This window comes from Pipistrellus kuhlii, unplaced genomic scaffold, assembly GCF_014108245.1.
Source record: "Pipistrellus kuhlii isolate mPipKuh1 unplaced genomic scaffold, mPipKuh1.p scaffold_m20_p_38, whole genome shotgun sequence".
NCBI classification, from domain to species: domain Eukaryota; kingdom Metazoa; phylum Chordata; class Mammalia; order Chiroptera; family Vespertilionidae; genus Pipistrellus; species Pipistrellus kuhlii.
Genome location: NW_023425538.1, coordinates 1607457 through 1623067, shown reverse-complemented (window position 1 = coordinate 1623067; position 15611 = coordinate 1607457). Strand labels below are relative to the sequence as shown.

General features: G+C 54.6%; 1 protein-coding gene across 5 annotated transcripts in view; it reads right to left on the bottom strand.

Moving 5' to 3' along the window:
* Positions 1–3258: 3258 nt before the first annotated feature.
* NUMBL (NUMB like endocytic adaptor protein) overlaps positions 3259–15611 on the bottom strand; it is a 35397-nt gene continuing 23044 nt past the window's right edge. For 3 of the 5 annotated variants that reach the window (XM_045570851.1, XM_045570853.1, XM_045570852.1), the window contains 4 exons: positions 14038–14227; positions 10421–10726; positions 6949–7071; positions 3259–4992 (listed from right to left, as the gene is read on the bottom strand). In XM_045570851.1, coding sequence (XP_045426807.1) covers positions 4367–4992; positions 6949–7071; positions 10421–10726; positions 14038–14227 — 1245 coding nt within the window. In that variant the 3' untranslated portion in view covers positions 3259–4366. The remainder of the gene's footprint in view (positions 4993–6948; positions 7072–10420; positions 10727–14037; positions 14228–15611) is intronic. The other 2 variants (XM_036408013.2, XM_045570854.1) reach the window with 2 other exon arrangements.

Here is a 15611-nt window from a genome sequence, read left to right as displayed (position 1 = left end):
ACGCATCTTGCCATTTGACTCTGTCCTACATGGGACCTGAATCACCCCTCTGTCCAGCGTCTCCATACTCACACGCTACCCACCTGTTAGTCAGTTAGCAGTCCTCTCGGTCATCAGCCTGGCCGTCACAGTATGGCAGTGCTTGTGTTCAAGTCACCCTTATTTTACTTAATGACGGCCCCAAAGTGCAAGAGCAGTGATGCTGGCAATTCGGATGGGCCAAAGAGAAGCAGTCAAGTGAAAAGATAGTATGTATGCATGTGAAAAAACATCGTAAATATGTTTAGGTTCTTAGGCATCCACAGTTTCAGGCATTCACTGAGAGTCCTGGACCAGGTCCTCCATGGATAAGGGGGACTTCTATATTTTCCTCTGTTTTTAAGTGACTTCCCCCACCTGCTATCTACGCTAATTTTCTTTATTCTTCTGCAAAAAGGTGGAAAAAGGGAGCCTTAATGACAATTTCACTGGATTCTCATTCATTTTAAAACTCGGTCTTGGATATTAGATCATCCTTTGAAATGATCGCTCCTGTTTGTAGGTGTGACAATGGGTGAGAGGATGGCCTAGTTCTGAGAGGACACAGGGGGATGTGTTTAGGAGCCAGGACTCAGGATGACTCAGCAGATATTCACGTGTGCATGCATGTGTGCGTGCACACACGTGTGTGGATTGAGAGAGAGAGAGAGAGAGGAGAAAAACAAACAACATAAAATGTGAACAACTGCTGGTTCTAGTGGACTGAACCCTAGGTGCCTAGAGGAGGGAAGGTTCTCCCCTTCTGAGAACTCTGCCATCCCGCACTCCTTTCTCCTCCCCTTTTCTGAGGTGTGTGTGTTGGGGGGTGATGAGGTAACACTGGGCTTGCCCTATCTGAGTTCTTTGGGTAGGTGGCTGGTTCCCATGGCTGTGACCTTGACCTTAGGCTGTGGGGTGGTTGGCCACTTTTGTCCTCAGCTTTGGCCCTGGTGGCAATCCTGGAGGTCCTGGGAAAGTGCATTCGACATCCTGTTACCGCCCTCTGAGGGCAGACTGCATTTGGCGTCCAGCAGCTGCTGGCTGAGAGTCTCACCCACGGCCAGGGACCTTCGGAAATGTGCGGGTTGTTTGTTGTTGCCGCGGTGCCTCTGGGGAGGGCTGCTTTGGGCAGCTGTTCTCTAGCTTTTTTACTTCATTTCCAACTCCACCCTGAGGACACGCCAGCCCTCCCGCCCTCAGTGTGCGCCCAGCGCTGCTGCCCCCCAGCCGGGAACCGGCCCCCTCAGAGCTGGGCGACCCGCCCTCCAGTCAGGTCTCTGCTCAGGGTCCGGTGCCACGCACCCTGGTGATGGGGCGAGGTCACCTGTTAGGGCAGGGATGTTAACCCCGCTGTCCCCGGGTCTACTGACGTTTCTTTTCTTTTCTTTTTTAAAAATTCATTTTTATTGATTTCAGAGAGGAAGGGAGGGGGGGAGAGAGACATCAAAGATGAGAATCACTGATTCTCATCACCTCCTGCATGCCCCCCACTGGGGACTGAGGTGCCCGGACCAGGAATCCAGCCCTCAACCACTGAGCCATGCTGGCCGGGCTCTTCATTGATGTTTCTCTTTCTCTCCCTTCCTCTCTGAAATCAATAAAAATACACTTAGAGGAAGAAAAGACAAGAAAAGAAAAAACACACCAAAAAACAAACAGGTGACTCTTATGAGATGTATATTATACTTCAATTAAATAAAACAAAGCGCATATTGGTTGAGGACGTGAATGAATGCCCTGCCGGCACCTGCCTTACTCTGTGCCCTGCCCTGGCGACACGGGGGCCACGGTGTAACCAAGACAGCCCTGTCCCTGCCCTCGCAGGCCACAGGGCAGCACAAGTGGTGGGGCCTGGACCGGGAGGCACAGGCAGGGGGCTCAGCCAGGAGGGGGAAGGGCTGCCGAGGGGGAGGGGAGCTGGGCGGAAGGGAGGTGAGCTGGACGCCGGGGCGGGTGCAGGAGCAATCAGAAAGAACTTCCTGGAGGAGCCAGCGGCGCAGCCAGAGCCTGGAGAGTCACGCTGCTCATGACCGAGACTCCAATTTTAAAAAGCCCTTCTGTCTTAGTATCCGCGGGGGTCTCGGCTGGAGCCACGGAGGCGGCGCCCCGGATTCCGAGAACAAGGCCACCAGGGGGCGCTGTTCCGCCGCGCCCGCCGCAGCGCCCACGCGGTCCGGCGGCGGCGGGGCCGGACGGCGGGAGCCCAGACGGCCCGGAGACGCCGCGGCCACGTGGATGGGAGAGCCGCTGGGCGGGAGAGGGCGCCGAACACCCCGAGGTGGCGCCACGCACAAAGGAGGGTGCTGGGTGCCGCACATGGCCCTGAGGGGACGAGGCCACCCGCTGGAGCAGGGACGCTGGCTGGTTCTGTCCCACGTCTATTCCGAGCCCCCAGCCCCGGGGAAGCAGAGGGCGGGAGGTGACCCCCTGATCTGCGGTGTCAGCGGAGAAGCCCCAGAACTGGGGCGTCTCCATCGGGCGAGGGAGGGAGGAGGGGGATCGGCTCAGGGAGCTTGCATCAGTGGGGCTGGGGCAGGGGGGGATGCGGGGGGAGAGGATAAAGGGGGGTCTGAGAAAGGCCACCCTGGGCACAGGGAGGGTGGTGTAAGGTCAGCCTCTGCAGAGAAGAGCTGACTCCGTCCCTGTTCTCTGTGGCTGCGTGGCCTTTCCCCACCCACCCAATGGTGGGACCAGCCCTGCCAGCCTCAGCCCTCCCGGCCCTCCCTCAGCGCCTGTAGAGCAACTGCCGATGCCTGGCTGCGCTGCCCACACCAGCCTCACTCACGGCCCAGCGGGCACCGGGCAGGGACTGCCCTGGATGGGCGGCAGAGGCAGGACTCAGGGCCCTTAGGATCCAAGTGTGTGTGTGGGGGGGGGGGGGGGAGTAGTGCTCCTGACCCAGCCTGAAGGGTCAAAGGTCTTCCTAAACTTTGAAAGGGCTGTCTGGGGGCGGGGCCTGGGGAGAGGGTCCATTGGTAAGAAGGGGCTGCTTGGCCCCAGGCCTGCAGGAGTGGACTCTTTGGTGAAAGTGCCCCGGCCGGACCCACAGCTGATGGACTCCTGAGGGCGGACCCTAGCGGTTCCCTCTCAGCGGGTGGATACTAACTGGCCTGCAGATACGACTCCCGGCTGCCCCACCAATCAGGGGTATGACGTGGGAGAGTGACAGTTCCCCACCCCTAAAATGGAGAGATGACATTGGGCTTCACCAAACCCGTCACCTCATTTTAAAGCGCTATAAAGAGTTAAGAGTATAATTTACATATAATATATTTAAAAATATATAAGGTAGATTATATTAAGGGGCCCCAAAACAAGACAGACTTACAACATGCTGCCACATCAAATGACACTTTGGTCTGTTACAGAGAATACAGCCCATGAACAAGAATGGACCAGCTCATACTATTCCAAACCTCGGTAACGAGAAGGGATTTTAATACTGAACTTATTAGCAGCAGATGAGAACTTTAATTCCTGGGTTCAAACTCTTAAGTATCAGGAAGGGGTGATCAGTGGTGGGCACCCTTTACTACTCACCTCTCTGTGCCAGGCCAGCCGCTACCTGCTGCTACGCTCTGACCCGGGGTATCATGCAGGGAGCCCCTCTTGCTTTGGGGGCGCCTCAGGAGAAAGGCTGCGACCTCATCGTCCCTCCCAGACACACACCCAGCTGTCCTGAGGGGCACCGTTATAGTCTTCCTTTATTGGCTATCCTGGTATAATACAAATCTGCAAGTTTAGATACAAAAAAATCTGGAAATAAAAGATAGAAAAGTACCCGCCAGGCACCCCTCCCCCTTCCTCTGGGCCCCTCCCCAGGGGGCACCAACGTGAGGTAACTGAGCATCTCCTCCTCCTCCCCCCAAACTCACTTCCCAGCGTGGCCCTGCCCCCAAGAGACCTTGTCCGAAGGAAGGTGTGGGCCGAGGGGGGGAGGCCAACGGGTGAGCACAGCATTGGCAGTGAACGCAGCGGGTGGGCAGAGGGAAGCCCTTGGCTTGTGCTGTGTGGGGGGCAACCACGTGGGGCCCAGGAGAGCCCCTAAATGGACATCCCTCCCTCATCCCACCAACAATGGGAGGTGGACGGTCAACAACAGAAACTGGGAACTAGCTTGAACGAGGGCACTCGTGGGCCTGCAGCCGGGCCGGGTCTGTCCCTGAATTCCATCCTGTGGAAACCTGGGCGTCACATGTCGGTTCTATAGTGGTTGTGGGGGCGGTGGAGAGGAGGAGTTAGAGGGATGTGGAGGGGCGAAGCCCCAGAGAGCAAGGTGAGGGGAGAGGCGGGCCTCCGCTCCTGGGTGCGGGCACCTCGAGGCCTGGGGTGGGCAGGGCGGCTGGGGCTACAGTTCAATCTCGAAGGTCTTCTGCAGGTCGCCCGAGAAGGGGTTGGAAGGCTTCTCTGCAGCGGGTTTGCCCTCTAACGCCGCCCACTGGGCCTCAAAGGGGTCCAACTCGGGGGCTGGGGTGGGTGCTGGCTCTGGGGGCCAGGGAGCCGCGTTGGGGCGTGGGGGGGCCTGGCCCCCGGGGGCACTGGGCACAGCAGGTGGGGGGAAGGCTCCGGCCTTCCCAAGCAGGGCGGTGGGCTGCGGCTGGAGCTGGGCAGCTGAGCAGAAGGCGTTGGCCACCATCTGTGAGGGTGTGATGCCCACCACGGGCACGCGGGGCATGGGCGGGTAGCCCAGGCCTGGGTAGGCGGGCACAAAGGGGGGCTGCATGTGTGGGGGTGGCAGGAACAGCGCCACCTGGGCGGGTGTGGCATCGAAAGGCCCCACGGGGGCGGGGAAGGGCTGCAGGGGAGGGGGCACGGCGGGCACCGAGGACACCTGCTGCTGCTGCTGCTGCTGCTGCACTTTGGCCACCTGGGACACCTCCTCCAGCCACCGCTCGGCCTCCGAAGGCGTCCGCTTGTGCCCAGGCTGGAAGGCGGCTGCCGGCGACGCGGAGGGCTCGCCCCAGGCAGACGGCCCTGCACAGAGGAGAGGGCGGTGAGAGCCAGGCCTGGGATCGGACTCTGAACCGGGCCTGGATCCATCCTGGACCACAGAGGGTTCTGCGGTGCTAAGAACACCCAGGGCTGGGATCCTACGGCCCCAAGATGGGAGCATACAGGCAGGACTGCAACCATCACCCAGGCGGCTTCACCTCCGACGGTGAGCGCCTAACCTGGTGTCACCCATGTTAACGGCACCCTAAGGCTCCATAGATCTTTCTCACCCTAACGTGATGAGGAAGGTTCGATGGTTTTGTCTCCGTTTTCTAAGAGCTTTGCACTGACATTGTTGGCAAGCCTCCGTGCTCCGCTGGTTCTAAGGTAAGCCCCGAGGCTGAGGTGACTCCGCTGGGATGCCTCAGCGAGCACTCCCCTAAAGCTGGGAGACTCCAGGGTCATGGCCCAAATCTGTTCCATTCCAGTATTCTGTCATGATAAGGCTAGAGGCTTCCGGCTTTTATTATTCTAAGACCGGAAGTCTTTCTTAAAATATGTTTTTATTTATTTTTTAGACATAGAGGAAGGGAGAGGGACACAGAATCAATCGGCTGCCTCCTACACACCCCCTACCGGGCATGTGCCCTGACCAGAACTAAACTGGTGGCCTCTTGGTGCACGTATGACGTTCAATCCACTGAGCCACGCTGGCAGGATCAAGACAGGAAGGTTTAAAAATGATTCCATGGCCCTGGCCGGTTTGGCTTAGTGGATGGAGCGTTGGCTGTGGACTGAAGGGTCCCAGGTTTGATTCCGGTCAAGGGCATGTACCCTGATTGCGGGCACATCCCCAGTAGGGGGTGTGCAAGAGGCAGCTGATCGATGATTCTCTCTCATCAGTGTTTCTAACTCTCTATCCCTCTCCCTTCCTCTCTGTAAAAAATCAATAAAACATATATATTTTTTAAAATGATCCCATGGCCCAGCTCGTGTTTCTCAGTGGTTGAGCATCAACCTATGAACCAGGTCACGCTTAGATTTCCAGTCAGGGCATATGCACCAAATGTGGTCTCGATTCCAGTGGGGGGCATGCAGGAGGCAGCCAATCAATGATTCTCTCTCATCATAGATGTTTCTAACCTCTCCCTTTCCCTGCCTCTCTAAAATAAAAACGTATTTAAAAATAAAAGAAAAATAGCCAAAACCGGTTTGGCTCAGTGGATAGAGCATCGGCCTGCAGACTGAAAGGTCCCAGGTTCAATTCCGGTCAAGGGCATGTACCCTGATTGCGGGCACATCCCCAGTAGGGGGTGTGCAAGAGGCAGCTGATCAATGATTCTCTCTCATCGATGTATCTAACTCTCTGTCCCTCTCTCTTCCTCTCTGTAAAAAATCAATAAAACATATATATTTTTAAATATATTTTATTGATTTTATACAGAGAGGAAGGGAGAGAGATAGAGAGTTAGAAACATCGATGAGAGAGAGTCATCGATCAGCTGCCTCTTGCACACCCCCTACTGGGGATGTGCCCGCAACCAAGGTACATGCCCTTGACCAGAACCGAACCCGGGACCCTTCAGACCCCAAGCCGACGCTCTATCCATTGAGCCAAACCGGTCCCGGCAACATATTTTAAAAATAAAGAAAGAAAAAGAAAAAGGATCCCATTGTGCCCTGGTCAGGTAGCTCAGCTGGTTGGAGCACTGTCCCATACACCAAGGTTGCGGGTTTGATTCCTGGTCAGGGCACATACCTAGGTTGCAGGTTGTCCAGGTAAGAGCACATCTGGAAGGCAACTGATCGATGTTTCTCCCTCTCCTCCTTCGTCTTTCAAATCAATAAAACCATGTCCTTGGGTGAGGATTAAGAAAACAAAATGATCCCCTGGTTCTGAGGTGCCGGAGCCCTAAGATGACCCAGGTCCCTGGAGCCCTGAGTGACCCTGAGCGGAGCAGGAGGGTGCAGGGGGCACCTAGGAAGGGCTGGGCTCACCGGTCGAGGCGGGCGGCGGCCCTGGGGCTGGGGCCCCAGCACTGGCAAAAGACGAGCTGATCTGCGTGCACAGAGCACTGATGCTGTCGCTGTCGCTGGCACCAGGTGGCTCCATCTCCGGCACTGGGGGGTCAGGGAGAGGCGGAGTCAGTGAGGCCCAGACCCTGTGCCTGACCCCTCTGCCCTCGGCTGCCCTCTCACAAGGTGTGTGGGTGGGTGGTAACTAAGTGGCCATGGTCACTCTGCATACGTGTGTGTGACATCTGGGTGGTGCCAGCAGTGTGGCGCGGGGGCAGGGAGAGGCTACACCTGGATCAGGGGTCTTCAAACTACGGCCCGCGGGCCACATGCGGCCCGCAGAGGAGTCTGATCCGGCCTGCCAGGTTTTTTGGGCAGTGAGCGCAGCCGAGGTGTTACAGTAGGAATTAGTAGTTCATATAGTCCGGCCCTCCAGCTCTCTGAGGGACCGTGATCTGGCCCCCACTTTAAAAAGTTTGAGGACCCCTGAGATAGTCTGGATGGGCCCACAGGCCAGGGCAGGGCAGCACGGAGACTGCTTCTGCACCTCCCCTGGGCGGTCTCCTCCGCCCCAGGTGCGCTGCTCCAGGATCAGGGCATCGCCGGCCCTAGGCAGGCAGGTAAGCTGTCTTCCCCTTACCTGGCAGGCCACACCCGTACCCCGCCAGCCTGCCCTGTCTTTTACAACCTCCTGGCGCCTGCACGTGGCACAGCGGGTACTCATGTCATCTTGCCTCTGCCCACGATGTGTCTCGAAGTAAATCCCTTAATAAACTCCTGGTGTCGTGATGGAGTCATCGGCCTCTTTCTCTGCTCTCTTGGCCCTGGGAAATTTTCCCCACAGTTGGATGGCAGTCACAGGGACCCCAAATCAAGGTGGACCTGTCTGTAGCTACAAACCAGAAGAAAGACTTAAAACTGTTTAAAAACGAATAGTGGCCGGTCAGGGGCACAGTGGGTGAGCATCAAACTATGAACCATGATGTCACGGTTCAATCCCAGGTCAGACACATGCCTGGACTGCGGGCTCGATCCCCAAAAGGGGGTGTGCAGGAGGCAGCCAATCAATGATTCTGTCTCATTGGTGTTTTTATCTCCTCCCTCTCCCTTCCTCACTGAAATCAATACAATTATACTATAAAAATAAAAACATATAATAATTTTAAAAATATATTTAACCACATAGTAGGTGGCAAGAGCACTGACCAGTCAGAATGGATGTGGGCCACATGGGCTGGAACCCCTTGTCCTGCTTTGAGTGGCTAATGGGGCCTGTAGCACAGAGCACGAGGGCAGAGACAAACCTGTGCCAGGAACACAGGGAGCAGATGTGGGGCCTCAGAGCACTTGAGACGAGCAAAGGGACCAACTGAATGAACGGCAGTGTGGGCGACGAGTGCCCGCGCCATCTCAGCAAGCCGGTGTGAGCGTGAGGAGGAAACTGACCGCAGGAGTCCGCGGTGGGACGTGGGGTGGGCAGGTGGGAGGGTGGGCGGCTCCCACGTCATTTACATGAACGTGTGTGTGTTAGTCCGAATGAGCGTGAGGCTTCTGAGGCTGTGGCATCTGAGTGTGACGGAAACCCAGTGTGTGATGACCTGACTGATTCCCAAGTGTGAGCCAATCTGCCTGCATGATGTACGAACACGTTTGCAAGCATGCATGACTCTGCATGTGTGACTTCCAAGTGTGTGTGAATGGGGGGGTGTAACTGCAACTTCCAATTATATGTGATTTCAGGGTACACATGACGAAGTGTGTGACTGGAGTGTATGACACCTGCAGCAGACTGTAACACCGTGTGAGCTGGTGACATTTCTGTGTGGCAAGTTGCGTCTAAGCAAACAAGCAATTGGCTACAGGAGTGTGAGGCCCCCATGTAAAGCTGGGGAGCCTGTCCCCTCCAGGCAGCATGTGTGCAGCCCCGGGGTGAGCTGAGCGTCAGGCGGTAAGAGGACAGCAGAGGGACGCTGCCTGCCGAAGGAGTGAATGCTTAGCAAGCCCTGGCACCTGCCCCGCAGACACCCCCTGGAGCCACCCAGCCTCCTGGATACCACACCCCACACCAGCCCTGGGGCCGTGAGGGTGGTTGTCTCAGATGAGGTGTCTGGAGGCAGGGGAGCAGGCCAGACCAGTGACTGACAGCTGGGAGGAAAGGCAGCCTCCTGCCTAACTCTCTTGCACAAAACGTGTACGCCTCCTCTCTTCTCCCTATCTCACCGCAGATGTTGCTTTATTTTTTCTTTAAATATATTTTTATTGAGTTCAGGGAGGGGGAGGGAGAGAGAGAGTGATAGAAGCATCAGTGAGAGAGTGTCATTGACCAACGGCCTCTGGCTTGCCCCCTACTGGGGATTGAGCCCACAGGGGTGCAAGCAGTGTGTGGCACTGGGGTAGAGGAGAGACTACGCCTTGGTAGTCTGGTCTAGACCCACAGTGTGTCCTGGGCATGTGCTCTGACCGGGTTCGAACCATGACCTCCTGGTCCACTGGTCGGCGTTCATCCACTGAGCCACATCGGCTGGGCCAGACATTGCTTTACATCAGGACATGTACCATCTTTCTCCTTTTCCGGCCCATCACAGACATTAGTAATCAAACACAATGTTTCTTCCTCCCCACCCCCCACTCTCCCCATCCCCCCACCCCCGCCACTGAACTCTGCTCACCTCACCCCTCACCTGGCTCTGGCCTCCTCAGGCCAAATCCTGGAAGACAGGACTGATCCTTGTGACTCCAAGCAAAACAGGACATTTAACTGCCTCTCTCCCAGCATTCCCCACGGCAGACATTGCTAATCAACATGGTGGGCCTTGCCCTAGCCTGATCCTCTGCCCTCAGGTGACACCACCACCACGCTCCCTGGCCCTGCGATTCCTGCTCCCTGTGCCTCCGCTGCACGTTTCCTCTGGAATTCCGCTCTCTCCTAGGGTGAGAACACAGCGTGCCCATTGCTCTCCCTGCTCCCTGGCCCACAGCAAACTCTGCTGATTATTCACCTGCCGTGCCACCTTCTCCTTTCCTCGCTCTCGCAGACACTGGAAGGAGATCACGATGTAAGCTCTCACCCTCTTCCCCCTGCCTCAGGCCTGAATTCACAGCCTGGCCCATCTCCTGGCTTCATGGGGGAGGCTGGTGCCTCCGTCTCCTCCTGAGCAAAACCATAACACAGGTGCAGCCTCCTCCTCCCATGTCCACTGCACTTCGCACTTCGCGGGCAGGTCCTGCAGGCCGCCCTGCACTTCCCTGGCCACAGCCCACGGAGCTCACTGGTCATGGTCTGTGCCACCTTTTACACTTTGTCCACAGCGGACACTGCTGACCCAGCACGATTTCCTCTCTCCTCTCTCTGGCCCGCGGCAGACTGCTCCCTGACCACAGCTGTCCACTCTCCCCTCTGCACGGGGACAGTGCCGCTGGGTCTCACAGGCAGCGGGGCCGACCCCGGGCTCACCTGTGCTCTTCACCTGGAAGTCGGTGCGGCGCTGCAGCGTGGACGGCAGCTCGTTGAGCCGCAGGCTCAGCTGCCGCTTGAAGGGCGAGTTCTTCTGGCTGAGCGCCGGGAAGCCGCGGAAGGAGCCCTGGCGCACCAGCTGCTCCAGCGGCGCGTGGCGCCGGGGGATGGCCGCCGCCGTGGTGCCCGCGGCCACGGGGGTGCCCGCCTCGCCCTTCTCCCCGGGGGACGTGGTGGCTGGTGTGGGGGACACGCGCCCGGGCTGGGCGGGGCCCGGAGCCGCGGTGGGGGCAGCCGCCGCCTCTGCTGGAGACACGGAGAGGGCGGTCAGGTAGCTCGGCGGCGCCGGAGGCCCCCCACCGGCTCCCCTGGGTCGTTCCCCACCGATTACCCTGCCCTCCAGACGGGCTGGTCGGGGGGCCATGCATGCCCCTCACCCCACCCAAGTCAAGACCACTTCCCCAGGAAGCCGCTGAGGAATTTCACCCCAACCTCACCTCGGTGTCTTGCTAGCTTTCTGCCACCCGCCTCTTTCCTCTGCTGTTCCCCCGTTTTCCCTGTGAGACCTTCTATCTCCTCTCCTGACTAGTGGAATGGACACTTGTTTGGTGCGTGATCAATGGACCGGGCCTTGTTCCAAGTGCCTGGCAATTATTAACTCACTCAATCTTCAAAACCACCCCTGAGGTCAATACTACCGACATCCCCATTTCACAGAGATGAAAACTGAGGCTCAGCAATGGCAAGTGCCCACGCCACAGTGCTGGAAAGAGGCAGGCTGACTCGAGTTGGTGATCCAATTACCCTAACCCCGTGGTCGGCAAACTGCAGCTCTCGAGCCACATGCGGCTCTTTGGCCCCTTGAGTGTGGCTCTTCCACAAAATGCCACGGCCTGGGTGAGTCTATTTTAAAGAAGTGGCCTTAGAAGAAGTTTAAGTTTTAAAAATTTGGCTCTCAAAAGAAATTTCAATCATTGTACTGTTGATATTTGGCTCTGTGGATTAATGAGTTTGCCGACCACTGCCCTAACCTGTCTCTCCCTCTGGCTTGGTCTCTGCTTGTCATGCTGTCTTCCTCTATCATTCATCAGTTCTTTCCGTCTCTGTACCTCCCACCATTCTGCCCACCTCAACCACCTCCTCCCTTCCTCCAGCTGCTACCCATCCTTCCAGACCCAGCTGACACACTTCCTCTGGGGAGCTTTCCCTTCAGCCTGTCTCCCTCCCTCCGCTCAGGGTATTCCCAAGGCCTGCTCTTCCGTGAGGGGACCCTGCCCCCCCCCACACCCTCCCATCAGGGCCCACTCAGCTGCAGCCTGAATGCCGGGAGATTAAACTCAGGTGCAGAGAGGGCAGGAGGTCACCTGGCATTTCCTCTTCCATCTTCCAGGTTGAGAAGCCTGGGACAGGATGGAACCAGCAACTACCTTTACCCCACCCCCACCCCCACCCCCTTTAGGGACCTTAGGAAGTGCCCCCGGCTCTCTGGGCTCCAGCTTCTGAACTATAACTGGGCCTCCTGAGAGGGTCAGTTGAGGCAGTAAATGTTCCATGCTTTTCCTTCCTCTCTGAAATCAATAAAAATATATATACATATTTTTTATAAAGAATGCTATTGATAAACCAATAAAAATTAGTTAAAAATTAGTTTTCCTGCCAGGACCGGTTTGGCTCAGTGGATAGAGCGTCGGCCTGGGGACTAAAAGGTCCCGGGTTCGATTCCGGTCAAGGGCACATACCGTGGTTGCAGGCGCATTCCCAGTAGGGGGTGTGCAAGAGGCAGCTGATCGATAATTCTCTCTCATCGATGTTTCTAGCTCTCTATCTCTCTCTCTTCCTCTCTGTGAAAAATCAATAAAATATATTTTTAAAAAAATTAGTTTTCCTAACATCTTAGTTAGAACTATTTTAAACTTACAGAAAAGATATTATAATGGAACAATGGGTGTGCATATTTCCTATCTTTAAAAAAAAAAAAAAAAAGATGTTTTTACTGATATTTAGAGAAAGGGGAAGGAGGTAGAAACATGGATGAGAGAGAAACATCAATCGGCTGTCTCCTGCACACCCCCTACTGTGTATCAAACCCACAACCCAGTCATGTGCCCTGACTGGGAATTGAACCAGTGACCTCTTGGTGCATGGGACAATGCTCAATCCACTGAGCCACACCAGCTGGGCAAGCATGCAGGTTCTCTTAGCCTAAGGTTCCCCAGAGTTAACATGTTATCATATGTGCTCTCTCCCTCCTTCTATAATTTCCCCCTACCATTTAAGAGTAACTTTCAGTGTGGCCAGCATGGCTCAGTGGTTGAGCCTTGACCTATGAACCAGGAGGTCACGGTTCGATTCCCCATTAAGGGCACAAGCCTGGGTTGTGGGCCGATCCCCAGCAGGAGGCAGCCAACCAATGATTCTCTCTCATCATTGATGTTTTTATTTCTCTCTCCCTCTCCCTTCCTCTCTGAAATTTATTTTTTAAAAATAAAATAAGAGATATTATTCTAATTAAAAAAAAAGTAATTTTCAGACAACTTAACCCAAGCCTTCAGCATGTACCTCCCAGGAACAAGGACAGTCTCCTACACCTGCAGCCTATTCCTCACATGGGGAACTGACCATGAGCTCAATATTGTCAGCCAGCCCACAGGCCGTATTCCAGTTTCCCCAACTGTCCAGATCATGTCCTTCATAGATGTTCTTTTTTACATACATGCAGCACCACACACTGCATTTAATAACACTTGTCAAATCTCTTCAGTCTCTTTTAATCTGGAACAGTCCCAAAAGTAAATTCTTTATCAATTTTAAGCAGTATTTTAAAAATATCTTAAAACTAGAATCCAGCCGAAACCGGTTTGGCTCAGTGGATAGAGCGTTAGCCTTGGGACTGAAAGATCTCAGGTTCGATTCCGGTCAAGGGCATGTACCTTGGTTGTGGGCACATCCCCAATAGTGGGTGTGCAAGAGGCAGCTGATGGATGATTCTCTCTCATCGATGTTTCTAACTCTCTATCCCTTTCTCTTCCTCTCTGTAAAAAAATCAATAAAATATATAAAAAACAAAACAAAACTAGAATCCACAGAAAAGAAAAATGAAGTCACATTGTGACTTAGCATATAATACACTTACGTTGAAAAAAATTTTTTTTAATAATTTACAAAGGTATTTGCCAGTCACTTAGAATGTTAGTCTATCAGATGTTTATCAAGCTTTCTTGATGGCAACCAGAGTAAGAAATGCCTTTACATGATAACCTAGTCCACGTATAAACATACACAAATGAAATAAAGATATCATTAAGCCATGCTTATCCTTAAGCATTCGCTGGCTCTGTATTTTCCATTTCATCTTCGTTGTACGCGCTGTGGGAAGCCTGGGAACCTGCCTGAGTCGGCAGGTAGCAGAGCAACTTGTGAACTTTGCTGGGACCTGCGGCCTACAGAACCCTGCCCACAGGCCTCTGACCAAACGGGCTTTAGGAACTGGAACCCAACTCTGTGGTTGCGCTCTGCTTTGTAAGCTGTAGAGTCCCTGAGCGGCTGCAGCTTTCCCTGCAAACCGCACCCCCAGCCCCAGGGGCCCACGCTGTGCCCGCTGCCTGGGCGGCACCCACCTTTCTTTTTGTCCGGGGCTTCTCGGTCAGTGGGCCGCCCACCCCCCGACAGGCGGAAGGAGCCCTCGCGGGCGAAGCTGGTGCGGCTGGCATCGAAGGTAGCCGTGACCCCACACTCCTTCTCCCGCCGCTGTTTCCGCTCCAGGCAGGCAGCAAACGCACAGCCCACGGCGTGGCTCAGCCTCTCGCCCTGTGAGAAGCGGGGGAGGGGGCGGGGAGAAGAGTTGGAGACTCTGTGGTGTGCACCCTGGACACCAGGAGCCCTGGGTCCCAGCTCCCTCTGCCTCTCGGACCTCAGTGAACACCCGCCCCGAGGGACACAAATGACAGCCCTGAGTGAAAATAAAAAGCCAGCAACAAGGGTTCGAGACTGTGGAGATTCCTCAAAAAATTAAAATCAGAGCTGTCATATGACCCAGCAAGTCCACTTCTGGCTATTTATCCAAAGAAACAAACAAACAAAACAAAACAGAAACAGACCTATAAGATATATAGAACAAACTGATGGTTGTCAAAGAGAAGGGGGTGGGGATGGGAATTCAAAAAGAGTGCCATACTGGATAACTCCATTTATACGAAGGTCTAAAATAGGCAACACTGATCTTCGGTGAAAAAAGTCAGAACAGTGGCTCTTTCTTAGGGGGTGGGGTGGGGATGGGCTGGGAAGGGCAGGGCTGGTTGGGTGGTTGTCATGTTCTAAAGCTTGACAGGGGTTTGGGTTCCACAGGTGTATGCAGTTGTCAAAAGTATACCTAAGGCTTATGGTCAACATGTGTGGTTTTTTTTTCAAAACAGAAAGAGCTGGGAAGCTGCTGTGGTTGCTCCACTGGCCTGGTCTCCCTGGGTGTGGGCCCAGCACCACGGGGAAATGAGACAACCACGAGGCTTATGGAGTCCCAAAAGCTATGGCCAGTTCAAAGGCTTCCATCCAGTCTTCAGGTCAATGATCCAAGTCAGTTACCCGAATCAACAAGGGCCTACCTGGGAAGAAGTGAAATAACAACTAGAGAAGAAAAAGGAAGGCTCCAAGGAATTGGCTGAATTTGAAGAAAAAATGAATGAGAACTTGAAGAAAGACCAAGAAAAAGACCAGGGAGAACTGAGTAAGTGGAAATGGGAGCTCAGCCAAAAAAGGACCCCACCCCCAGCCCCACCGCGGTGCAAGGGAAAAAAATCTGGTGGGTATTCATCTTCTTCTTCAAGCTCTGCTTCTCCCAGCAGTTCCCTAAATTCTGAAGATGTGAATTTAAAAAAGAAAAAGAGCAACCATTCACATTAATCTACTGAAAGTGCTAATTTAGAGAGTGAATCAGAGAGAGGAGAGTTAAAAAATAAATTAAAAAAAAGGAAAAAGATGCAACTGAGCCCTGGCAGTGTGGCTTGGATGGTTGGGCATTGTCCCATGCACTGGAGGGCTGCTGGTTTGATTCCAGATCAAGGCACATACCTGGATTTCAGGTTTCATCCCTAGTGGGGTTTTTCAGGAGGTAGCCGATCATTGTTTCTCTCTCACATCAATGTTCCTCTCTCTCCCCCACTCTCTCTAAAAAGAAAATCAGCCGAAGCCAGTTTGG